Genomic DNA, 25,745 nt, shown 5'->3' with positions numbered 1-25,745 from the left:
AAATTGCATGCGTGTGCATTAGAACACTTACATGATCTACATGATTATTACGGCTTTTATCAGCCATGGTCGTATTGGAGTATGTGCAAATCTGTTTTGCATTCACTCCGTGATCAATACGTCATGATTGACCAGTCAATGCTTGCAAGATGTGTATGTAGCAATACGGTGTCAACAAGCTTTCTAAAGCGACCAGGTTATGCAGAGTGCTTAATTACGGGGCGGATAAAGAAGTCTCTCTCTTTTTGTTGTTTCTCGGTGCATGCCGATGCTTGTTTGGATGAACAAGGACATCGCACGTTTATTTTCTTGCAGAGCTATGGTTCCTTGCCCACAGCTGTGCAACATATGCAGGAGCGCACGGCACCACGTGTCTCCGGCTCTCCGTTGAGTTATCTCTTCAGAGCTATATATAATAACCTAGACAAATAATTTAAGTTAAACACTAGTTGGAACAGATGATACTACTTGAACACGGATGCCAACCTAGTTCCGACCAGTCGATGTGGTATTTTCGATTATTTCTGACGTGCGACCGTAAATAGAAACAGCGTCTGACGCTATAACGATGGGATCTAAGGAGATATTGGGTCTACGGTTGCACAAAGACGTTGGGCCTAAAAAACTCTTTGGCATGGCCTGTTTGTGACACCAACCACCACCTATTGCAATTTAATAGTAAAGAGTGACGCTACCAAGTTAGATAGCATCTTAAGAGCAAGAATGTAGTGCAATAAGTAAATCAATCCAAATTTTTAGGATATAGAATACTAAATTCTTCCCTCAAGACAACAAAGCCGGTTTCGTAAAAATATCCGCTAATTGATACAATGTTTCCACAGCAATGTCACCATTGACATGGTCACGCCCCACAAGCCCAAACCCACTTACTCCCTCCGTCCTCAAATAAGTGCACATCTAGCCTCTAAATTTTGTCCACAAAAGAGTGTACTCCTATCTTCCCCAATGCATTTTAATTGGTTCTCTCTCATCGCACGGAAATCAAACCCAATAATATTGAGCACATATTTTTCTTGCTTTTTACATGCAATTAGCTTATTGGAGGTGAAAGAATTAAAGAGAAGAGATGCATGTTTCTAATGTACTTTTCACTTTACCTTATAATTTATCTTGAAAATCCCGCAGCTACACTTATTTATGGACGGAGGGATTATTTATGGACGGAGGGAGTAACTCACTAAGTGTACACCCATGGACACGAACAGAATACTGGAGAACAGTCGCGGTGCGCCCGCTACCGCCGCCCCCGCGCCGCATCCTCTATTCCTCTGCCATGGAGGCGGGCGCCATGCCCCAAAGAACGGCCGACCGCCGCGGCCCCATCCCTCTGCTACGCCCTCAACTCCTCTTTTCCGGCCGCCTGCATCCCGTCCCTCGAGCAGCTCGTGTCTGGCGAGATCAATGGGGAGCAGCCGATGCCTCTTCACGCGTCTCCACAGCCGTCGACCTGGCGTGGCGTGGCGGACGCGGCTCCTCTGTCCCGGCGTCGCTGGACTGTACGATGCCTGCGGAGGCGCCTTCAACCTCCGCCCCGGCGATGCGTTCGTCGCTCGCCAATCTAGCGTGCCCCCACGCGGCGCGGCCGCCCTACACCTGCGCCCCCAGCCTCCGGCGACGGCGAGTTCCTCTCCTCCTTCCTTCCCGGTGGGACGACGGTGGTTGCAATCCCCATCCCATGTGTGCATCCTGCTAGCTATCTGAACTGTGTGCATCCTGCTAGCTATCTGAATTTCTGCTGACTGAATGAACCATGTATCCTGTCCGCCTGCCCTGGTGTCAAAACAAATTGGCTATAAGATTTTACAGAGTCGACTACATGACTTGAGTTTGTTGCAGAACACCTAAATAATACGTGTGGTTTAGGAAACTCTTAAGCAGCATGCTATAAACCGTTCGAGTTTACATAATAGTTTTCTTACTTTTCTATGTGGAAGTGATTAGTGGTTTCAAAATTGCAGACGTTCAGTGGCACTGTAATGGTGCCTTTCCATGCTGCTCTTGCAGTTGGTTTAAGTGTACAGCTAAACACATAGATCCCTATACATGATCAGTAGTGCAGTTTCTAAGATCTTTACCAGTTCAATCCTGCATAACTAGCTTCTACTTAACCTATATGATTGACTGTTCTTCGACCAAAACAAAAATTGTCTAACTTTATTAGTAGGGTAGACAAACAGAACACAATGTGAACACTGATGACACCTGCTTAGGAGCCAAAGGTGCAACATGCATCACATAAACTATATATGGTGCTCAAGGTCCTTTGCTTTATATTATCAGGTGTAAATTATATAATTGAAGAGACAAGCACAATGGGGTTGTTTAGCTTGGAGTGTAGGGGTCCAGGTGGGAGCCTGTATGCCCGGCGGCGACGCTGGAGAATGGTTGCTAGGAACAGCACGACGGTGAGGAAGGGCGCCCATGGTGGTAGCTCCATTGGTGGCTTGAGCCGGCCGCGATTTCATGGCATAAGTTGAATGGACTTATTTTGACATTAAGATAAATATGTTTGACACTTCTAAGTAAGAAAGCAAAGTGTTGGAATTATTCTGGCTCCTGTTCATGACTAAAACTAAATTATCACAAGTTAAGTAAGAAAGCATTTTCAGGAGCATGTTCAGGTTCAGTGTTAAACCTCTTTGTCCGACTTGCGGACTAAATATATTGTCATCAATGACTCATCATAATCTCATTTGGGCTCTTTACTGCAGTCATCCTAACATAATTCTTGCTCTTTGCTTGTTTGAAGAGGGCGATATCATCCAGCTGCAGGTGATTGTCGGCGATGAATTCCGTCCAGCCTGCACGACATGGTGCGCCACTCCATCTTACATCTCTCCAGCTGAAGCACAAGAGTATGTTTTCTATCTATAAGATATCGTCAATATTTCGTATAGAAGCGCTAACCAAAAGTACATAAGTGGTATAACAATCACCTCTCAAAAGCAGATTAGGTTATGTTTATCCATTGAATTGACTACAGATTACAGATCGTGTGCTGTTATGGTAGTTCTTGCAATTGACATAACATGGTACAGCATGAACATGTATGCTGCAATGGAGCCGTTCGTGGTCTCGACAAGCTGGCACATCAGCCAGACACACCCGGTGCACAAGCTGCTAAGCCCGCATTACTGTGACACCATGACAATCAACGTGCTCGTCCAGATCTGAAGGCGGCGACGCACCGCGCAGCTCCCATCCCATGGCTTTGATCTCCGGATTTGGTCCGAGAGAAATCCTTGGCCAGCGGTGGCAGCCATGGCGTGAGGTACTTTTCTGACGCCGCCTTCCTCCTTGGAGGCGACATCGAGGTACATCCTCTCCCCCTCCTTGGAGGCGACTTGTCCTATGTTGCGCATCTGTGCTCTAGGGTGAGCTTCTCTATCTCTCGACGGTACGTCATCCTTGAAACCAGGGTGTGCAGGTAGAGGCCTTCTTCTGAGGTGGAGGTAGCGACGGATGACACATTGGCGATGACGACCGGGAATTGATGAAGGCGTGTTCTATCTGCGGTGGCGTGTCTAGCTTCACGGCATCCTCTCCTACCTTCTGATCCTACCGACGATCAAAGGCCTTGAAGCTGAAGCTGTAGTTCTTGTTTATTATTTGCTTGCTTGTTGTTTGATGCATGTAAGTTGATTCTTTCATCGCCTTGTACTTTCCGTTTCGTTCTTGTGTTGTTTTGGTACGATTAGTACAATACAATCAGTTTGTTTAGCAGAAAGTGGAATTCCTGTACTAGGCTGACCGGGGCATCGGGGCGCTGGCCGCGCTGGCTTTTTCTTCACGAGGCGCTGTCGGGTTTAATTGGGCTGGCGGACGCCGCTAAAGACAGGCGTATTATACGGCCATGAAGCGAAAACCCGTTCAGCTTATACTGACACAAAAGGGCACTTGGTGGGCTGCTGCTAGCCTGCCCACTTACAGGCTGAGCTCGAGAGGTGGCTACGGAGGGTGGAGGCGCTCGCCAAGGTGTGTCAAATGTTTCACCTCTTAGGATTTCACTTTCTCTCATGGCTTGTTTGAGACGAACTGATGCAATGGGTGGTCATGGATTCTTGTTGATTCAGATAGATTTATAGCTTCGTGGAACTGAATGTTACAGAAGCAATCTGTTCTTTAGCAACTTAAATGTTACAGATGTTTCTTTGTTTATATTGCTGCTCAATGTGTATGCATCTTCCCGTTTCAGTTTAATTTGGTCACTACAAATGTTTATGAATGCTCTGAAATGATTACCCAGTAACATGGAGTAGTGTGTTCAAGCCAAATACTCCCTGCAACAACCTATTTTATTTGTAAGAAACCACAGAGTAATTTGGGGAATTAAGTATCTAAAACCTGCAGCAAATTATTCTCTGTTTGTTGGTATCCTGGATAAAAAGATACATTTCAGGAGAAGATTGAATATGGAGAACTTTATAGATTATAAGTATAAGACACACAAACCTAACATTTTCAATAGCAACACTGTTAATTGCTCCAGATTCTGGAAAGGAGTTATGACTGTTGTTAAAGGCTTAAAGCTATTAAATTTGGGTTTAGGTAGGGAAAAAGTCAGATTCTGGGAGGATACCTGGTTTGGCACCTCCCCTCTAGCTGTTCAATATTGGAACATTTTATATTATTTGTAATGAGAAAACAGCCACCATATCTGAGGTGTGGAATGGCTCAGAGATGATGCTCTCTTTCAGGAGAAACTTTACTCCAAAGATGATGGAGCTGTGGTATGAACTAGAACAGATAGCTAAAAGTATCTCCCTTGATGAAAATATGGACTCCCTTATTTGGCAATCATAGAATAAAAGCTAGTATTCTACTAGCTCCGTGTGTCATGTCATTAACTTTAGAGCGGTGACTCCCACTTTTGTTCCTGCTGTATGGGGTCTTCAAGTACCTCCTAAGATTCATATTTTTCTTTGGTTGGTATCTCATAATAAAATTATGACTAGAGATAACCTGAAAAAGAGACATGTGAACAAACCTGGAGATTGTGTGTTTTGCTCTGATTTGGAGTCAATTCATCATCTTCTTTTCGATTGTGTTACTGCTCGCAGTACTTGGAATATACTTGCTAAATTCTTGGATCATCCTATAGGCTCAAGTTATGAATCTGTAGCTAGATTGGGTCTCAAACAAAAAGAATTCTGCATTAAATTCTATTTCTTCTGCTGTTATGTGGTGCATATGGAAATTGAGGAATAACATGGTGTTTAACAATGTCTCTTTGCTAAATATCAAACAGGTCTGGTTTTCAGTGCTTTAGACAGTGAAGAGCTGGAGCTCTCTAAGCAAAGGGGCTCCGTTGGAAAAGATGTTGGCATTCTGCCACTTCTTGTCCACCAAGCTGAGCAAACCTCTTCAGATCTGTGGCTGACAGAACACTCTCCTTCTGATGCCAATCTGGGTGTTCCAGTTGCTGGGAAGCTTCTCTCTGATCATCTACTTGGGACCTTGAAGATCTCCGATGCACAGCCACAGCCCTTTGGCTCCCCGGATCAAGCGCGAATACCTGGGGCAAGAAGATGGCGGTGCTGAGCCCAGCATCTCCTCTGGACCTGGGATGCTGGTCGCCAATTCCAGGATCCACTCTGCTGAAGAAGCTGAAGCAGTCAGAGATCCCAGGCGCTTCCTCCTGCTATCTGAAGATCTGAGTTCATTTATAATGCTTGTTTGTGATTGAATGTAAGTTTATGAGCCTGAAGGTGTTGTTGCAAAGCCAAATGTCCCGGCAGGCGGAGAGAGAGAGAGAGAGCGGGAGGGAGAAAGGAGGGAGGGAGGGATATTCAGAACTGATTAACCAGTATTGGTATGCTAGACAGCTTCTACTGTTTGTTTATGTTTCCCTTCTCCAGTCTCATTTGAGATGATCCCAACTAGGACAGAAAGTTGTGCAATTGTAAGTACCATGCTGGGCTTACCACTAGGTTGAATCTATCTGGTTTGTAAGTTGGTCATTGTTTTGTGAATCGAAAAAGACAACCAGTGAGCTCCAAACTTGATGTACATTCTGTCTTTTTATGTACTCAGAAGTTGTGAAAGAAGACTAAATAAAACTATTTGTTAGGAGCATGTTTTAGCAGATGAGATTGCAATTGTACGCCTTCATGTTTTGTAAGCCTGATGCTTGTGTTCTAATCAAGATGCCTGGCTCCAGTAGGATATAAATGAGGCAGTGTTAGGCATGATATTTGAGCTCTCATTACTTCAAACTCACTGTCAAATGGTGATAAAACTTCTCTAGTTTTCCCCTGACCATCTCCATGATCATTTCTTGAATGTGCAAACAGGCACAGAACCTGCAGATCAACATGCAGAAGGCGGGTATCCATCCGTCGCAAGGATAAATCATTGTCGTTGCGGCGTCCCAAATGCGAAGAGATGCCGGTGATACCAGCTAGGTCTAGGTCAAAGGTTAGTGTTCCCTTATGTAAAAATTTCAGTTACAATTTCAGTTAACTGAACTTGCTTACCAAAAAATTCTGTGAAACAAATTTACTCCAAGAATAACATAATCTATTTGATGCTTTGGTTCAGAAAAATAGGGCTTCATTGGGGAAACAGGGGATCTTTTGTTAAGTTAAATTTACTTTCATTGATCATTTGCATTTATGACTTGCATGCTTAGAAGAAAATCTGGATTTTGTAGTAACCTACTACTCCCTCTGTTCCATTCTATAGTGCCTATTGTTTTTTGGCACGGAAATTAGCGCAAGAGTATTTTTTACACAAGACCCTTGATGAAAGATTTGAGATCAATGTAAAATTTGGTAAATCCATATCTTTCTAACTTACCATAACAATTTTTGGGAGCTGAACGATTTGGGAGCTGAACGGGGAGGGGTAATTGAAAAAAAGCTAAGCTACAACCTTATATTCTGAAACAAATGCCGAAAATCTATAGGCACTATATAAAGGAACAGAGGGAGTATCTTGGATAACCTAAATCATGGTTTCGGTATGCAACAGTACATAAGATGAACGGGGACCATGGCTTGAGTTTATTATTGTAGTGCAAGAATGTATGCTTATCATGTAGATTTTCATCAGCACATGGTACTCCATTACCAAAGTAATATATTTAAGTGAGATAGTAATTAGGAGTCGTCCTTTTTGTCATACAGTATCTGAAGTCCCTTTTCTTTTATGATGCAATAATGACCAGGATTGAAGAGCCAAAGAATCCACTGTGGGAAGGCTAGCATTTCATACAACAAAGGATACGTTTCTTCTGCTTTTTCAACTCACTCTGAACTGTCCGGCATGCCCATTTGTTCTACCAATGTTATGTTGCGTTTTGACTTACAATGGGGGCAGCTATACTCTGCATTTTCTAATTCCTTCAAGACAATGCAGTCTGTGAATTATGTACATGAAGCATGCATTGCATATATATCAAACATTGTGACAGAAAAATGAACAAACAACCTCCAGGTCGCTGCATGTGAACATGTCTGATCGCATTCTACAAGAACCCAAATCTCGCACTCATCACAAAGTACAACAATTTCCACTCTTGTCAGCTTTACAAACTACAGAGCAAGACTCCTTTGGTGTGTAGTTTGAACTTGAAATTCTCAATTGTACATTTTTGTATCTTGTCGAGAATTAGAAGACTGCACACTTTGGCTCTTCAATCCTGGTCATTGTTGCATCATAAAAGAAAAGGAGCTTTAGATACTGTATGTGCATAAGGTAATGTAGATTATCTAATAGGAGACGTGACTATCACCTCCTTCAGGAGATTCCTTGCTAGAGACAGGTGCTTGAGGTCCCTGTCGAGTTTCCTCAATTGACCAGGTGTCGTTTCATCACTCTGCAGAAGGTCTGCCTTCTTCTGTCTAACCTTCTTCAGTGATGCATCCAATCTAAGAACAGGATCTTCAAAGACCTCTGCGGTAGGAGCGGCTTCTTCTTGTGCGACGATCTCCCTTCTTGGGTCGATAATTTGAACTAAAGGCTTCTTAAATGAGCGGACCTGCAAAACTTATGTCAGTAAGGCAGTAGGGTATTGCGTATATCTGAAACTGTATGTACATTGCATGTAGTACCACGCGGTCAGGGACCCTCCGAGAAGGTGCTGCTGTGGGGAACACGGAGGAGCACTTTTCCATTCGCGTGTACTTCTTGTTCTTCTAGCCAGATCCCTCGCCGTTTTCTGAAAGAATTGTTAAAATCGAAATTTTGTCAAAAGAGACCACCTGCCCCAATTCATTGACAAAAAGGACCACCTCTGAGAAAAATTGGCAAAAAGGACCACCTGCTGGGTGGCGGCAGGGCCCCCAGCCGACACGTGGCGGTTGCCGCCGGAGGGAGGGGCGGCAGGGACCCGCCGCCGCACCAGGTGGCGGCACGTTACCGGGCGTTGTCGCCGTCTGTCGCGCCGTCAGCTGGCCGTTCGCCTGGTGGGCCATGCCGCCGGACCCAGCGGCGGCAGGACGACGTGGAGATGCCACGACAGCCGGTGGCGGCAGGCCCCGCCATCCACCACGCGCGCTGACGACCGCGCCCAGAAGCTGGCGTCGTGGCTCCCGACAAGCATCTTCCGGCCGGCAGCATCATTGCACTGATTTCCGAGATTAACGGCGCTGATTCCGAGGCTGCTTTCCCGCTCGAATATTTCTGTGCATGCGGTGACTTTTAGCTGATTGATTCGATTTCGAGGCTGAGTGAGCTAATTTTCGTGACTGCGTTGAGTGCGAGGCTGACTGAAGTTTGCTACATATTAATTCGGATAGTGTAAGAGATGCACACGCTATACATGCATTCAGCCTCTTCTATTTAAATCGCTCACACCCTCACTCTGAGCTCTCACAGTCTACGCGCGTACTCACTCTGACACTCACACTCACACTCAGCTCGCTCACACTCACACTCTCACGCTGTCACTCTCAGCTTGGTCACACTCACACTCACACTCTCATTCTCAGCTCGCTCACACTCTCACTCTCAGCTCTCTCAAGTATTATGTATACGGTGCAGGAGCTGATTTAGCTGCAGAAAAGATATATCAAGGTAAGAGTTTAACAAGCAGATCTATTATATTTTATTTATGTACTTACAACGTAATTAGGTATGTAATATAATTAGTTTGTGTCATTAGTGCATGTGCTGCGGTTGCATGCATAGACAGGGTTAAAAAAATGTTAGGACATAGACTATTATTTTATGTGTTGCGGTTGCATGCATAGACACGGTGAACATTAGTAGTAAATAATGATCTTTTATAATTAGACTAAGTAATGGTGCATATTAGGACTTAGCCCGAGCTGAATATTTTTCGTTAACTGTGGCGTTTAATTAGGGAAGCCTAGTAGTCGTGGTTTGACCCACCCTTTGTGAGCTGTAGAAAATTTCATGCATATCATCCAAAGAAAACTGCCCACTAACTGCGCGCTTAATCTGCATGCATTGGCTCAGCATCAATTGTCCATCAGAACCGCATGCGGATCCTACTCTTTTCACACCGGGGGAAGGGATATGAATACTAGAGAATCGTTGGAAGAGGGGGTACTCCCTAATTAATCGTGACGGTAGTTAATGCAAACACGCCTAAAATAGTCTGTGTTTAGAAACATCATATTTTGCCAGGCGCGCCGGTTAATCTGTACCGGAGGGAGTAGTAAATAATAATCTCTTCTAATTAGACTAAGTAATGGTGCATCTTAGGACTAAGTGGAGTAAGTAATTGTGTTGTGTTATGATTATTTAAAAATGTTAATGACATGTTAAATATTATTGTGTTGTAATCTAATATAATTATAAAAATATTGTGCGGTAGGTACGATGGAAACTTTGTTAGTGTTTTATGGAGACGTCGTACGCGACGAATTTTCTGGTGTCGATGTGTGTCGCGACTCGATGAAAGTTGTAGTGACAGACATGGTCAATAGAGAATTTTTGGATGTTAGAAGATGCATCCGAGCACAGTTTGGACGTGAGATGCGTGGGAAGAAGATGACCGTTGAGGCTCTCATCGTTGTAGGAGGAAATGATGGGACACCTGCCCGTTGGGGTTTGCGGGAGGTAAAGAGTGATAGAAATTGGGGTACGTACATGAGGTTTGCAAGCACACCTGGTGCTGCTATGTACGGAGAGCCCATGGTGTATGTTCAGTTTATATCAGGTGATGATGGTGCCGGAAGCAGTACCGGCGCTGGTGAAGAGGAGATGGCCATCATCACAGGACCGAGCACCGTTCAGTCGGAGCATTTGGCCCTGACTGCAGAGCAGGCATGCTAGGCCAATCAGAGCAAGCGGCACTGACTGCAGGCCATAGCACCGGCCCATCGGAGCATATGGTCGCCCAGTTTGCTGCCGAGCCAGGATACTGGTCCGCGTTCGTTGATATTAGCGAGCGTGTGGAGGGACTGCCGGAGGCATTGGACGATGACGCTCGTTCTTCTTCGTCTGAATCCTCCTCGGACGAAGAAGGTGCCGGTCCTTCCCGGAGGGCGGTTGCGGCACCAATGGACCCTGAGTTCTTAAAAACAATGACCATCAGCAATGAATTCCACTCTGTTCCAGGCCTAGGGGAAGACAGTCTGCAGGTTGGGCAAACTTTCCCAGACAAGGACTCGGCTGACCAAGCAATCAAGAGGTATGCGTTGGCCATATCTCGGCAACACAGAGTGAAGCAGTCTGATCGAAGGCAGCTGGAAGTCGTTGTGTACATGCAAAAAAAAGGTGGTCAAATAATGTAGCACACGGTTGCTACCCCGAATACCACCAACAGTTTGAGGAGCTACAAGAGACCATGGTTAAATGGGACCCATATACGGAACATGACGTGTACATTGTCTGGGGTCTTGTTAAACCACCACCAGATATGCTGCGAGACATACGGTTGTGGTTCACACGATGCAACCTACTCTTTATTTGGATGGTTGAGCCATACAACCCAGAGCGTGTCATGCGGCAGTTTGGTAAGCATCAGGATATTCCACCACCATCACCAAGACGCCTTGTTGCTGATGTTCATTTGTAAGTTCGGTCACTGTAATAGAAACAATGAATTGCACTTCAATTAATCTATTTCATTATGTAATAAAATTTATTTGATTGTAGACAAGACAATAAAGGCTTGAGTTGTTTCGACTGGAGTCAGCATAATCAAACATGGATTACGAAATGGATTGATGAAGCAGAGTCCGATGGAGTACGCGAAAATAGGTAATTACATATTTTAATTCATCTTATCATCATGTACCTTCTAATGTAATTTATCACTGATGCAGACGGTACAACGGTGAGATACTGCCAACGTATAATGAATGGTATCGCGCTAGCACACGGACTCTCCTCACCGGTCCCCCACCATCGAGTCCGACACACCTCACATGGGCCTCAGCTTACCACCGTGACACTTCGGTACTTGTTATATAATTGTAATTAAGAAAATGTGTGTTTATAGGCAATATTAATTTTTTAATTCCATTCAGGTTGACGAGTTCAGGCAGATCGCACAGGACGCCCAGTACACTTTGAACTTGCGCAACATGGATAGTACGGAGGGAAAATCCATGGTAAAACGTATTTTTAATACTGCCATTCAAGGGCTTAGGCGTCTTGGTTGCAGCCGCCATGATGATGTTGTCAGTCGAGCATTCAACATGCCGGAGGCACCATCGAACAGACCGAGTATGGTACGTGTGAGCAAGCCATCCGCCACACCGACCGTACCAGTTCCCTCTACCTCGCATACATCTAATCCACGACGCGACTCATCTCTACTTGAACGATCACAGTCCGCACACATATCTCAACGCCATGGTGCCACACAGGTAATCAACTTGCGTACATACATTCCTCTTGAACTTACAACAATGACACATTTTTTTCCAATTGTATTAGGAGGACGATCATTTTCCGTCATATCCATCTGGACAACGATTCTCCTACACAGAAGGCGAATACTCGCAAAGATTCAACACTCAGGTATACTCATATTTAATAATTACCTACCAACACGTGATTATTTACATGCCTACTAATAACATATCGTTTACGTTCGCAGGAATCTGTTGACCCTACGTGGTCCAACATGGGAGCTGGTTTAGGCCACAATATGCCTCCACTGCGTGGTCGTGACCACATGCAATCGCAATACCCAACACAGGTTAATTCATGTTAATTACATACATGATTATTGCGTGCATGTTTCTGACAGAGCCATTCAATACGCAGGAATCTTTAATTCCGACATGGCCCGATATGACGCAGCAACCACAATACTACGGCAGCACTTCCCAATAACCTCGCAATGATGTTACCGGGATAGTTGAAGAATTCTTTGGAGGTGCTATTTTCGGCACAGATGCCAGTTTGATTCCCCCAAATCTGGAATCTCCATACATATTTCAGACTCCATCGCCAGCAGATGAGACACGTACAGAGGAAGAGGAAAATCAGTATGGCCGAGGTTTGCGTCCACCTCATCCCCCTCGTCCCCGGTTGTCGCCTTCCGGTCCAAGGCCACGGCAGCATCGTCGTCGTCGTCGTCAGGAATGATACAAATCGACCTTACTTCTATGTATCATATATTTATCTATGTATGAGACATTTTTCTATGTATCTCGGAGACATATTAAAATTAGTTCCAATAAGTTTGATTTCTAAATTAACTCCAATAATTACTATTATTTCTATCTATGTATGACCTATGTTTGAGACATATTTCTATAATTTCGAATAATTATTCAACCAGTTTTTCAAAATAAGATACATGAACATGCAAAAAATTCAATGATTTCGCATAATAATTCAACAGGTACTTCAAAATAAGATACATCAACATGCAAAAAATTCAACATAAAATTAAGTTACTACCAAAATAAAGATACATCGGCAATGCCAACACCACAACTTAAAATAAACGCTACGAGTAACATTATAAGCTTCACTTTTTTCCCTTCTTCTTGCTCTTCGATGATGAACTAGCCTTTCCCTTCTTACTCGGTGGCATAAAATCATCGTCCGAGTCAACGCAAGCGGATGCAGCGCTTTTTCCCTTGAAATATTCATTGCTCTTAGCCAGACTCCTCGGCGTGAAGACTTCTTCGTCATCCTCCGTCGAGGAAGCCCATGTATATGGATACCTTAGAAATTCTTCTTGTTCCTTCTCATCCTTCGGTTTCTTCTTCTCAAACCTTGCTTGCAACCTAAGAAGCTCTTGTCGTAATTCCACCGGAGTTCGGCCAGGCATACCTGCGTGCTTAGAAAAAAGCTTGCCTACCTCAACGAGAAGATTCACATTCGTGACCAGATCTTCCACATTTTCTATGTTATTGGCACTCATAACTGAAGTAGCAGAGGAGATAAGAGGAGCAGCCATACGTGCAGTAAAACTACGATCTCCACGAGGAGCCATCTTCTGGCGACTAAGATTGTGTACAACAAATGAATGCCCGGGGAGGGGTTTTATAGCACGCGGCTCAGAGAAAAGGCGGGAAATCTTGGCGGGAAAATTTGGCGGGAAAAAATAAGGCGGGAACTTTAGGCGGGAAAATTTACACGCGGACTTTTTCCGGGAAATCAACATTTATTATTAATACATCTGCCGAAATAAAGTTGGAAATATAACTTAAATTAAAATACTGCTAATCACTACAACGAAATTTAAGATACAACGCGAAAGTAAAACAGAATTTAAAATACGTAGTTACTATAACAGATCACTCTATTTGCCCTGCGTCCAGCGTGGCCATTTTCCAGTCTTGTCGCCGCGTTCTTCTGCTGCCTGCGCCTCAGCAGCCCTTTCTCTTAATCTCTTTCTTTCCGCTTCACGGGCCTCCCTGCGCACCTCTTCCTCTGCATACCTACGTGCAGCCTCATCATCCATCCGCTTCTGATTTACCTCGCGATTTCGAGCTTGCTCTGCCCTTAATTTTTGTATCTGTCTCTCTCTTTCTACTTTATCATTTGCAATAGCCTTTTCGAAACGCTCCTCCTCATGGAACCTTGCCCATGCACGCCGCTGTTTCTCCTCCACCTCGCGGCGTGCCCACTCCGGCTGCTCCTGGTCTATCCAGTGAAACCACATGCAAAGGGGCGGGGGAGACTACAACACAAATAATACGGTTAATAAACAAAAATTAATGACATACAATTATTTTTTTTTAATCATGCTGTTAGAACATACCGCAGGCCTCGAGGACGATGAACTTGTTTGCCTGGGTGGATCACGATCATAGCTCGCGCACATGAAATATTTCATGCCGAACTTATCAGAAAAATCAACCACCTCCTTCACCTTCGCAAGGCGGCCGCACCAACACCTCTCTGCTCTCACCCCCGATGGCAAGCTTGCATTCTTCCCCTTCATCGGCCTAAAATCCTGTTCCGAACAAGGCACACTCATACTCACTCCAATATTTTGCGCACGAAACAGAGACGCGGAGAAGGCAAACTCGATCCTGCTGCTTCGATTTCTATGCGGGGGAGCCGACTTATATAGCCTTCAATTAGTGTGAGCAGTACCAAAAAATTAGCGCACAGTTATTGGTATCGGTTGTCGGTGCTCTAATTGCTGTATCTGCACAGAATTCCTACACATATAGGGCGCTTTCGGTGGTTAATTTCCTGTATCGAGCGGGAAAATCTGACACTTAAAGCATGACTTAAAATCAGTGCAGCCAGCTTTAGTCAGTGTCACCAGCTGTGTCGGAGCTGGTCGGCCGGGCAGATTCCCTCGACGCCAGCTTCTGGGCGCGGTCGTCGGCGCGCGTGGTGGATGGCGGGGCCTGCCGCCACCGGCTGTCGTGGCATCTCCACGTCGTCCTGCCGCCGCTGGGTCCGGCGGCATGGCCCACCAGGCGAACGGCCAGCTGACGGCGCGACGGACGGCGACAACGCCCGGTAACGTGCCGCCACCTGGTGCGGCGGCGGGTCCCTGCCGCCCCTCCCTCCGGCGGCAAGCGCCACGTGTTGGCTGGGGGCGCTGCCGCCACCCCAGAGGTGGTCTTTTTTGTCAATTTGCCTCAGAGGTGGTCCTTTTTGTCAATGAATTGGGGCAGGTGGTCTCTTTTGACAAAATTTCGTTAAAATCAAGATACCTTGAAGCAGCATCAACTTTATCTGAATATGAACTTGATAAAGGTACAAAAAAACGGAACATACAGTCCAAACACATGTAGCTGTGTACAGCGGTTCTACGTTTCAAATTGGAAACACTAAGCCGATGATTTCCTAGGGGTGTGCACACCAGTTCTTGAACAATCACGTTCAACTAAGAACCCCCAGTCCACAATCTACTACATGAGAAGGATTCAATCAACAAACACAAACTGACTGGGTTAAGTGTCGATCGCTTCAATACCAAGCTCGATTCACTGCAGTAAAATTCACACCACTTCACTCCCCAAAACTAAACACAGAATGCTACAGCGGTTCATCAAACATTAAACAAATATTCCAAATTAAAGCATATTAAGTGTCAATGAGAAATTATTCTACGACACAACAAAATAGGAAGGTAACGAAATCTTTAACTAGAACACAAAGCAGGTAATCAATCTCCGAATCCATGCACAAGTAACTGAAAGAATTCAGTCACCAGCCGTTTGCTAAATAACACTTTGCTCCAGTTGAATTCAAGTAACAGCAGCACACTCTGTCAAGCCACCTGAACTGCGCTTACAAAAGAGCAGTATAGGGCAACTTAAACCATAAAAACTCTTATTCAAGACTAGCCATAGCCGAATCACTTCAAAACACATGAAGATATGAATTCTACAGTTCTTGTTGGAAACACTAACACCATAATTTCAAGGGATGTGCGATTGTGCGCGCTAGCTCTTCTAAGCAATCACATCTAACCACTAACCACATGCACAATGGGTTCAGGTAACATCCCTTCAAGGCTTCAATACGCCAAATTGCAAGGCTATTTGCATAGATTCAACAATCTTCAGACACAACTCTGGACTCCAACTAAATTAGTTAGTTTGATGTAGGTTCAAACCAAATTTCCCTCTCGGATACACAAGTTCCAGAACTACGCTCGAATTCAAATCGATTCGAATTGCAGTGGCTACGCAGTCCAAAATAATCTATCGGCACGGTAAATTTGGAATCAATGCAGAGTTGCAGACACATAACGAGAGCGAACCTGTGAGATCAAGGATGATGTCGGTCAATGGCGAATCGCCTCCGTTCTTGATGTCCATGAACTCCGTACTTGAGCCGCTGCCGTGCTCGCTGGAGACGTTGAGAAGGACGCTATGCCTCGGGCATAGAGTGGCGTAGCTGAGCTCAGAGTTCTTGCCGTCGAGGATTGCGAGGTAGTCCGCGGTCGACAGGTCGAGGAGTGAGGCGTCCCTGGCGAAGATAGTTCCATGTGCAATCTTCGCGCAGGAGCACTCGAGCAAGATCGCGTCCCTCCCCGCGTCGCAGATCAAGCCGCCGAAGACGGCGTCCCTGGCGGCGAGGTTGGGCGAAGACGTCGAACCGCGCTCCGTGGAGGCGTTCGACATCGCCGAGTGCGCGGGCGTGGCGGCGCAGAACTTCTCGGTCGAGCCCGCGGCCGCGGTGGGGTCGAGGAAGGCGGCGCCCCTCGCCGATGGCGCGGCATCGCGGAACTCCGCGCTTGAGCCGACTCCAAACTCCGTATAGGCGCCGAGGAGGACGCCGAGTTCCGAGGTCGTGCCGTGGAGGAGGACGTCGTGCCTGCCGGAGATGGCGAGGTCTTCCGCGGAAGAGGGGGCGACGAGTAAGGCGTCCCTGAAGGAGAGCGTGCCCTCTCCAATCTTCGAGCACGAGCAGTCGAGGAAGTCCTCGTCCGTGGCGGAGAAGTTGGCTGAAGACGTCGAGGTCGAGCCGCGCTCGGTGGAGGACTTGGACATCGCGGCGGTGGCTCTCGTCGCGGTCGGCGAGAGCAGGTGAGCGACAGCCAACTCATCGCGCTTCGCCGCAGCGGCCGCCGCCTTCTCCTCCTCGACGCGCTGCCGCTCCTCGCGCTGCCCCGCCGCGGCCGCGGCCGCCGCCTTCTCCTCCTCGACGCGCTGCCGCTCCTCGCGCTGCCCCGCCGCGGCCGCGGCCGCCGCCTTCTCCTCGTCGACGCGCTGCCGCTCCGTCGCCATCTTCTCCGCCTCCTGCTTTCCCGCCGCCGTCTTCATCTCCTCCCCCTGCGACGATCCCGCCTCCATGGCGCGAAGGAGGTGGCAGGTGGCGTGCTTTGGTTTTCAGCAAGCGGCCGGGTGGTTCGGGTTGCTGTCTGCGGCTGAATGGGAGATGGAATGGATCGCGGGACCTATGTATCGCTCCGAGCGCTCGTGGGGAATCGCCCGCAGCGGAGCAGCTATTGGGCCGTCCTTGGGTTGATTTTTGTTTTTTCGGGTTTGTTTCTCGGGAGGCCCCTCCCCCATCCTAGCGAGCCGCCTCTTGATCTAATTTTCATGGACGCTGCCGCCATCTTTGTCGACGGTGACAACCACATCCAGCTTGTCAAAGATGAGGGGTGAGGGCGGGCCAGCTCCGACAATATCCTACGCGCAAGGCGGGCCGTCAACGGGGTGACACATGTGGAACGAGGGTGGTGGTGCAAGTTTTTCAAGGCGGCGCGTTGACCGGTGGTGGTGGCTCCTCCTCGTTACGTGGTTCGGCTGGATCTGGCGAAAGATCGCTCCTGTTGTGTCATCTTCTTCCTCGATTGGCCTGACCGGTAAGGTTCAGAGCGGCAGATCCAACTTGATGCCGGCGGGTGGCGTGGGGGCTACTAGCTGCGGTTGAATAAAGGTGGCGCTCCTAGGGTTCCAACTCGCGCCAAGATGATCATCTATCGGATGCCTGGAGTGTCGTGTTCCGGAAGACTCCGCCGGCGAACTCCACTAGGCGATTCATTCCTGGAGGGATTGCTCGATTGGGTGGAATTCGGTCCTGCGCACCCATGTTTTCTCTAACCGTTTGGTTTCATAAGAAGCTTTCCGAAGCTCTGCCGGTTGTTACCATCATGGGGCATGCTTTCTCATTCCATATTGAAGTCAGCTGGCGAAGAATGTCATGGAAGCCGAGATCTAAGGACTAGCAACGGTGATTCGAGTCTTTGTGGCGATGAGGAATTGGCTTGGTGATTCGTGACTTGAGCAGCGATATCGTAGGAGGGGTGATAGCATAGGAAAAGTTTAAAGTCTTACCTTTCAGGAAGAAAATCCAATGACTGGCCTTAATTGGTTGTGCCTGGCAATGACCTTATTGAACTCATTGTTTTGTGAGGAGGACTTTCTCGAAGGTGAAAACCTAAGATCTATGACCGGACGATGACGATGCTTATATGTTGTTCCATTCTTGGAGTCTTCGCTTTTGTAGAAGCATCTTTTCTGGTGCTGTCTTGGTGGTGTTAGTACGGTTGCTAAAAGAAATAGATCACTATAGCATTTGATGCAACCCAGACTACTAAACAAATCGCTAATTGTGGCCCGTGGCCTGTTTGCAACGGGCTAACAACCATAGAGCATGTTCTAGAGCCCCAAATTAGACCTCGGCTACCCAACTGAAAGATCAATGAAGCCACCTACAGGTGGGGTTGAATAGGTGGTTGAACTTTTTTACGTTGGGGGCTTAAGAAAGTGCGGAATAAAACTCATGTTTAACTTGTTAAGCACAAAACCTAAAACTAGGGTTTAACTATGTGCACCAACAACCTATGCTAAACAAGGTAAGATACATGGTGATAGTAACACATAGAACTTTAATCACAAAAGCTATCAATTAAAGGAGCTTAGGTTGAGGAATAACCAAGACACAGAGAGACGATGATGTATAATGAAGTTCACACCCTTGCGGGTGCTACTCTCCATAGGAGCGGTGTGGAGGCACAAGACACTCCAAATGCCACTAGGTGCACCGTATTCTCCTTGAGCCTTCCCACCAAAAGAGAAATCATCGATCCTCTAAGGGATCCTTGAGGGTAGTCGTCGAACCGGTACGAGCTTGGGGTGAGCTTCACAACTTAATTGGAGGCTCCCAAGTAAACTCCACGAAGGTCGCAAGCTTGTGGAAAACTCCACAAAAATTGGAGGCTCCCATGTAATTTCCACTAAGACCACACCGCCACAAAGGCTACACTTCCACAAAGGCCACACCGCCACAAATACCACAATGCCACATAGGCCAAAACTCCACAAAGTCTAACAATCCGCCGAGGGTTCCAAGAACCCAAGAGGTACAAACTCCGGGTAAAAGTCCTCAAACAAATTAAACCCACACTCTCAGTTCACTGAATCTCTATAGGGAACTCGAACCAATGTACCTTATGAAAATGGCAAGAACACAAGTGCTCAAGTCCTCCACTTCCAAATTCCAACAACTCTACAAAAGCTTATGGGGGAATAAGGGAGGAAGAACAAGAGAGAAATCCACAAAAGACTCCAACATCCAAATCTAGAAAGTTCCCCTCACTAAGAGAATATTTTGATTGGTGGAATTGTAGATCTAGATTTCCTCTCTCTTTTCCCTAAAAAAGATTCAAGAATTATGGGAGGAATCAAGAGATAGGGAAAGATCTTCAAGGTTAGAAATGGAGGAGAGAGAGTGGGAAAGAGTTGCAGCCTATGGGGAAGAAGGGGGTTTTTATGGGTCTTCATGAAAAATTTGCTGTTGCAGGCTACCCGGGTGCCGAACATTCCGAGGTAAGAGGGGGGCAGCTATTCGGGGGGGGGGGGGGGGGGCGGGGGACATTCCGCACCCCCCGTGGAAACTTGAAGTCTTTGGGATAAATTTCCGCCTTATTTCCAGTTTTCCTCCCACCTTACTGTTATCACCAGAATTTGACCGGATTAGAGGTGGGCCGTAATTAAGATGGGCTTGAAGAATATACACGGAAGATATACATGAATCGGCCTTGTGCACGAAGTTTGGGCTAGTTTGCCCGTGTATCTGTAAATATAGTAGGATACGTGTCGGTTAGTTAGAATTTGGCTCGTACACGATTGGGATTATTCCCACGTTAGAAAGTCTACGGACTATAAATATGTATCTAGGGTTATTGAGAAAAAAAAACAATCACGTTCATCACAAACCAATCTAGGCGCATCGCCAACCCCTTGTTTCGAGGGTTTCTTCCAGGTAAGCATCATGCTGCCTAGATCGCATCTTGCGATCTAGGCAGTATACGTTTATTCGTTGTCCATGCGTTGCTCGTGCTGAAGCCTTGTTGATGGCGAGCAACGTAGTTATCATAGATGTGTTAGGGTTAGCATTGTTTTACCGCGATACATGCTTTCGTCCATGCAACCCTTAGACATCTAGCCGCCCTTACACCTATCTTAGGTGTAAGGGCAGCACCTTGCTTGATCATTATTTAGTAGATCCGATCCGTTATGATTGCTCCTTGTTCTTCAAGGATTAGTTTAATATCTGCATAGTTAGGCCTTGCAAACGGGTTGAAGGATCCAGTAGCACGTAGGGTGTAGTTTGCTAGCCCTAGATAAGATGTTCCGGGGATCAACTTCATGTTGGTTTTTAGGCCTTGTCTAGGGTTGGTTTATCATCACCGTGCGTGGCTGCCAGACTCAATCACGCGTAGGATGTTCCGATTATGTGGTGAAAACCCTAAATCGTCGTAGGTCGCTTTAGCTTTATATTAATCAAGCAGGACCACCATGTGATCGTAGACCTCATACGAACCATGGGTGGATCGGCTCCTTGAGCCGATTCACAGGACGACCTGAGAGCCGATCGAGGCTCGTATTTAATGTTTACGTGTATGCCATGCAGGAAACCTAGCGAAGCAAATCCATCACCTTCCTGACTAGGTATAGGTCAGGTGGCACGCCCTTGCACCAGCATCGGGACGTGCGTACCAGGAGCTTTGCGGGCCGTCGCTCGGAGGGACCAGGGCTAGCCACAGTTCTGGGAGCCTCCCGGCTCTTCGTGTTGCCAGCCGTAGCTCGCCGGTGGGTTTCGGACGCCAACACATTCTGGCACGCCCGGTGGGACAGTCTTCGACATCAACTGCATCGCCATCTACATCTGAGATGGCGGAAGGTACTCCAGTCACGTACGAGGATCTGACTGAGGAGCTCAAGAAGAAGTATGACGAGGTCAAAGCTATCCTCGAAGCCGACCTCATCGGCTCTTTCCATAGGACCCGCTCACACGGCATCAGGTGGAAAGGGTTCTCGCCTGAAGGCGCGCTTGATGGAGTGGACCTGTCTACCCCTTTAGAAGAACGCACCAGGTCTCTGCGTCAGGAGATTAATTTCATGGTAGCTCATTCGCTACACCGCCATTCTGAGAGCCTGGTGAACACTTTGGAGCGTGTCCCCCTTCGGGTGATCCAGGAAATCATAAGGCATCAGTACTCTCCGTCAGGACCTGCTCTAGGGACTCACCAAGGAGAGATACCACTCCAGTCCCGACCACCGCTGCCGTTCGTGTTGGCAGCACCAGAGGTGCCGAGTTCACCGGCATTCATCGTCCACAAGATCGGTGGTGATCCTAGTGATTACCAATTCTTGTATGAAGCACCCAAGGAGATCCCGCACGGATACACGTGCACATACGTGCCAGACTGCAGTAACTGGGCACTCACGAACTAGACTGCAACAGCAGGGACTTCTGGAACAGCAGGAGGAGCTTCTGGATCAGATCTTGAGAAGCAGACGTGGCTAGCTAAGTATGCCACTCCGACGAACCTCCGGAGCTCAACTCCTGCAGCTGGCTCATATCGTGAGAAGAAGACGTGGCTAGCTAAGTATGCCACTCCAACAAACCTCCAAAGCTCAACTCCTGCAGCTAGCTCAGAGCTTGAGAAGCAAGCGTGGCTGGCTAAGTACGCCACTCCAGCGAATCTTCAGAGCTCGACTCCTGCAGCCAGCACCGCGGATCAGATCAGTACAATCTTGAGAGACCAGTTCGGCATGGTGCCGAAAAGGAGGGCAATCGGCTATTCCAAGCCGTACCCCAATGAGTACGATTTGATCCCACTACCACCCAAATATCGGCTCCCTGAATTCTCCAAGTTTAGTGGGTCAGATGGCTCCAGTTCAATCGAGCATGTGAGCCGATATTTGGCGCAGCTGGGCACGATCTCAGCATCAGATGAACTACGCGTGAGGTTCTTCGCACAGTCCCTCACATGATCGGCTTTCGGGTGGTACACATCGCTGCCACCAGACTCAATCCGGACTTGGAAGCAGTTGGAAGAATAGTTCCACATGCAGTATCACTCAGAGGCTTCCGAGGCTGGCATTGCCGATCTAGCACAAGTACGACAGAAGCGCGGAGAGACAGTGGCAGAATACATCCAGCGCTTCAGGACCATTAGGAACGGATGCTATTCGGCTCGTTTGACAGAAAAGGAAGCAGTCGAGTTGGCGGTGGTGGGTCTCGCATCGCCGATCAAGGATATGGCTTCCCAAGCCGACTACCCTTCACTGGTGCATATGGTTCAGAAACTGTCATTATATGAACAGCGCCACCCAGAGTTGTACCAGGACAAATTCAAGCGTGCGGTAGTCTTGGTTGAGGCAGGTGAAGATGAAGGCTCTGCGGGAGATCAAGAGGTAGTAGTGGCTGAATGGACTCGGGGGGCAAGCCCCGTGTCCTGTAAGTGGGTTAAGCCACAAGGTCCTCCAAGAGGGTTTGACTTCGACGTGACCAAAGCTAAGCAAATTTTCGACCTCTTGCTCAAGGAGAAGCAGCTAAAGGTACCCGAAGGCCACAAAATCCCCACGGCACAGGAGCTGAACGGAAAGCCATACTGCAAGTGGCATAACACGTTCACCCATACCACCAACGACTGCAGGGTGTGGCGTCAGCAGATCCAAATGGCGATAGAACAAGGGCGTCTAATTTTCAGCCAGTACGCCATGAAAGTCGACACACACCCTTTCCCCGCCGTTAACATGGTGGAGTGCACTTACCCTGGGAGGTGCCAGCTGATGCGTGTGGTTGGCACGTCCGTTGGGAACCCCAAGAGGAAGGTGTGATGCGCACAGCGGCAAGTTTCCCTCAGTAAGAAACCAAGGTTTAATCGGACCAGTAGGAGTCAAGAAGCACGTTGAAGGTTGATGGCGGCGAGATGTAGTGCGGCGCAACACCAGTGATTCCGGCGCCAACGTGGAACCTGCACAACAAAACCAAAGTACTTTGCCCCAACAAAACAGTGAGGTTGTCAATCTCACCGGCTTGCTGTAACAAAGAGTTAACCGTATTGTGTGGAAGATGATTGTTTGCAGAAAACAGTAGAACAAGTATTGCAGTAGATTGTATTTCAGTAAAGAGAATTGGACCGGGGTCCACAGTTCACTAGAGGTGTCTCTCCCATAAGACGAACAGCATGTTGGGTGAACAAATTACAGTTGGGCAATTGACAAATAAAGAGAGCATGACCATGCACATACATATCATGATGAGTATAGTGAGATTTAATTGGGCATTACGACAAAGTACATAGACCGTCATCCAACTGCATCTATGCCTAAAAAGTCCACCTTCAGGTTATCATCCGAACCCCCTCCAGTATTAAGTTGCTAACAACAGACAATTGCATTAAGTATGGTGCGTAATGTAACTAGTGACTACATCCTTGAACATAGCACTAATGTTTTATCCCTAGTGGCAACAGCACATCCGTAATCTTAGTGGTTCTTGTCACTCCTCCAGATTCACGGAGACATGAACCCACTATCGAGCATAAATACTCCCTCTTGGAGTTACTAGCATCAACTTGGCCAGAGCATCTACTAATAACGGAGAGCATGCAAGATCATAAACAACACATAGATATAACTTTGATAATCAACATAACAAGTATTCTCTATTCATCGGATCCCAACAAACGCAACATATAGAATTACAGATAGATGATCTTGATCATGTTAGGTGATGGCGTGTAACTCACACGTTCGTTGGGAACCCCAAGAGGAAGGTATGATGCGCACAGCAGCAAGTTTTCCCTCAGAAAGAAACCAAGGTTTATCGAACCAGGAGGAGCCAAGAAGCACGTTGAAGGTTGATGGCGGCGGGATGTAGTGCGGCGCAACACCAGAGATTCCGGCGCCAACGTGGAACCTGCACAACACAACCAAAGTACTTTGCCCCAACGAAACAGTGAGGTTGTCAATCTCACCGGCTTGCTGTAACAAAGGATTAACCGTATTGTGTGGAAGATGATTGTTTGCAGAAAACAAGAGAACGATTGCAAGAGATTGTATTTCAAGAAAGAGAATTGGACCGGGGTCCACAGTTCACTAGAGGTGTCTCTCCCATAAGACGAACAGCATGTTGGGTGAACAAATTACAGTTGGGCAATTGACAAATAAAGAGAGCATGACCATGCACATACATATCATGATGAGTATAGTGAGATTTAATTGGGCATTACGACAAAGTACATAGACCGTCATCCAACTGCATCTATGCCTAAAAAGTCCACCTTCAAAGTTATCATCCGAACCCCCTCCAGTATTAAGTTGCTAACAACAGACAATTGCATTAAGTATTGCGCGTAATGTAACTAGTGACTACATCCTTGAACATAGCACTAATGTTTTATCCCTAGTGGCAACAGCACATCCATAACCTTAGTGGTTCTTGTCACTCCTCCAGATTCACAGAGGCATGAACCCACTATCGAGCATAAATACTCCCTCTTGGAGTTACTAGCATCAACTTGGCCAGAGCATCTACTAATAACGGAGAGCATGCAAGATCATAAACAACACATAAGCATAGCTTTGATAATCAACATAACAAGTATTCTCTATTCATCGGATCCCAACAAACGCAACATATAGAATTACGGATAGATGATCTTGATCATGTTAGGCAGCTCACAAGATCCGACAATGATAGCACAATGGGGAGAAGACAACCATCTAGCTACTGCTATGGACCCATAGTCCAGGGGTAGACTACTCACACATCACACCGGAGGCGACCATGGCGGCGTAGAGTCCTCCGGGAGATGATTCCCCTCTCCGGCAGGGTGCCGGAGGCGATCTCTGGATCCCCGAGATGGGATCGGCGGCGGCGGAGTCTCTGGAAGGTTTTCCGTATCGTGGTTCTCGGTCGGGGTTTTCGTCACGGAGACTTTTATAGGCGAAAGGGCAGGTCAAGAGGCGGCACGGGGCCCCACACCACAGGCCACGCGGCCAAGGGGGCCGCGCCGCCTATAGTGTGGCCCCTCCGTGGCCCCTCTTCGTCTCTCCTTCGGACTTCTGGAAGCTTCGTGAGAAAATAGGCCCCTGGGCTTTGATTTCGTCCAATTCCGAGAATATTTCCTTACTAGGATTTCTGAAACCAAAAACAGCAGAAAACAACAACTGGCACTTCGGCATCTTGTTAATAGGTTAGTTCCAGAAAATGCACGAATATGACATAAAGTGTGCATAAAACATGTAGATAACATCAATAATGTGGCATGGAACATAAGAAATTATCGATACGTCGGAGACGTATCAGCATCCCCAAGCTTAGTTCTGCTCGTCCCGAGCAGGTAAAACGATAACACAGATAATTTCTGGAGTGACATGCCATCATAATCTTGATCATACTATTTGTAAAGCATATGTAGTGAATGCAGCGATCAAAACAATGTATATGACATGAGTAAACAAGTGAATCATATAGCAAAGACTTTTCATGAATAGCACTTCAAGACAAGCATCAATAAGTCTTGCATAAGAGTTAACTCATAAAGCAATAATTCAAAGTAAAGGTATTGAAGCAATGATACGTCTCCGACGTATCGATAATTTCTTATGTTCCATGCCACATTA

At 46.9% G+C, this 25,745-nt stretch overlaps 2 protein-coding genes and 1 long non-coding RNA gene across 10 annotated transcripts; 2 read left to right on the top strand and 1 right to left on the bottom strand.

Annotated features, from left to right (window-relative positions):
• Nucleotides 1-1,199: 1,199 nt before the first annotated feature.
• Nucleotides 1,200-6,111, top strand: LOC127341732 (uncharacterized). Of its 8 annotated transcripts, none has more exons than XR_007875792.1 (5): nucleotides 1,200-1,698; nucleotides 2,771-2,876; nucleotides 3,005-3,654; nucleotides 3,767-3,996; nucleotides 5,270-6,111. It is a non-coding gene; the product is annotated as an uncharacterized lncRNA (long non-coding RNA). The 8 variants fall into 8 exon arrangements; XR_007875788.1 differs by having other exon boundaries at nucleotides 1,200-2,876; nucleotides 3,005-3,335; nucleotides 3,449-3,654; XR_007875787.1 differs by having other exon boundaries at nucleotides 1,200-2,876; nucleotides 3,005-3,335; nucleotides 3,440-3,654.
• Nucleotides 6,112-10,755: 4,644 nt separating this feature from the next.
• On the top strand, nucleotides 10,756-12,202 carry LOC127339421 (uncharacterized). The gene is made up of 6 exons (XM_051365280.2): nucleotides 10,756-11,007; nucleotides 11,092-11,196; nucleotides 11,262-11,394; nucleotides 11,466-11,807; nucleotides 11,878-11,961; nucleotides 12,041-12,202. The coding sequence occupies exons 1-6, from the start codon at nucleotides 10,781-10,783 to the stop codon at nucleotides 12,155-12,157; spliced, it is 1,008 nt and encodes a 335-aa protein (XP_051221240.2). The 5' UTR covers nucleotides 10,756-10,780; the 3' UTR covers nucleotides 12,158-12,202.
• Nucleotides 12,203-13,627: 1,425 nt separating this feature from the next.
• On the bottom strand, nucleotides 13,628-14,362 carry LOC127339422 (uncharacterized). Its single transcript, XM_051365281.2, has 2 exons — nucleotides 14,165-14,362; nucleotides 13,628-14,083 (listed from the first exon to the last, which is right to left on the bottom strand). The coding sequence occupies exons 1-2, from the start codon at nucleotides 14,345-14,347 to the stop codon at nucleotides 13,703-13,705; spliced, it is 564 nt and encodes a 187-aa protein (XP_051221241.1). The 5' UTR covers nucleotides 14,348-14,362; the 3' UTR covers nucleotides 13,628-13,702.
• Between the last annotated feature and the right edge of the window lie 11,383 nt (nucleotides 14,363-25,745).

This window comes from Lolium perenne, chromosome 3, assembly GCF_019359855.2.
Source record: "Lolium perenne isolate Kyuss_39 chromosome 3, Kyuss_2.0, whole genome shotgun sequence".
Taxonomy (NCBI): Eukaryota; Viridiplantae; Streptophyta; class Magnoliopsida; order Poales; family Poaceae; genus Lolium; species Lolium perenne.
This window is presented reverse-complemented; position numbering and strand designations above follow the sequence as displayed.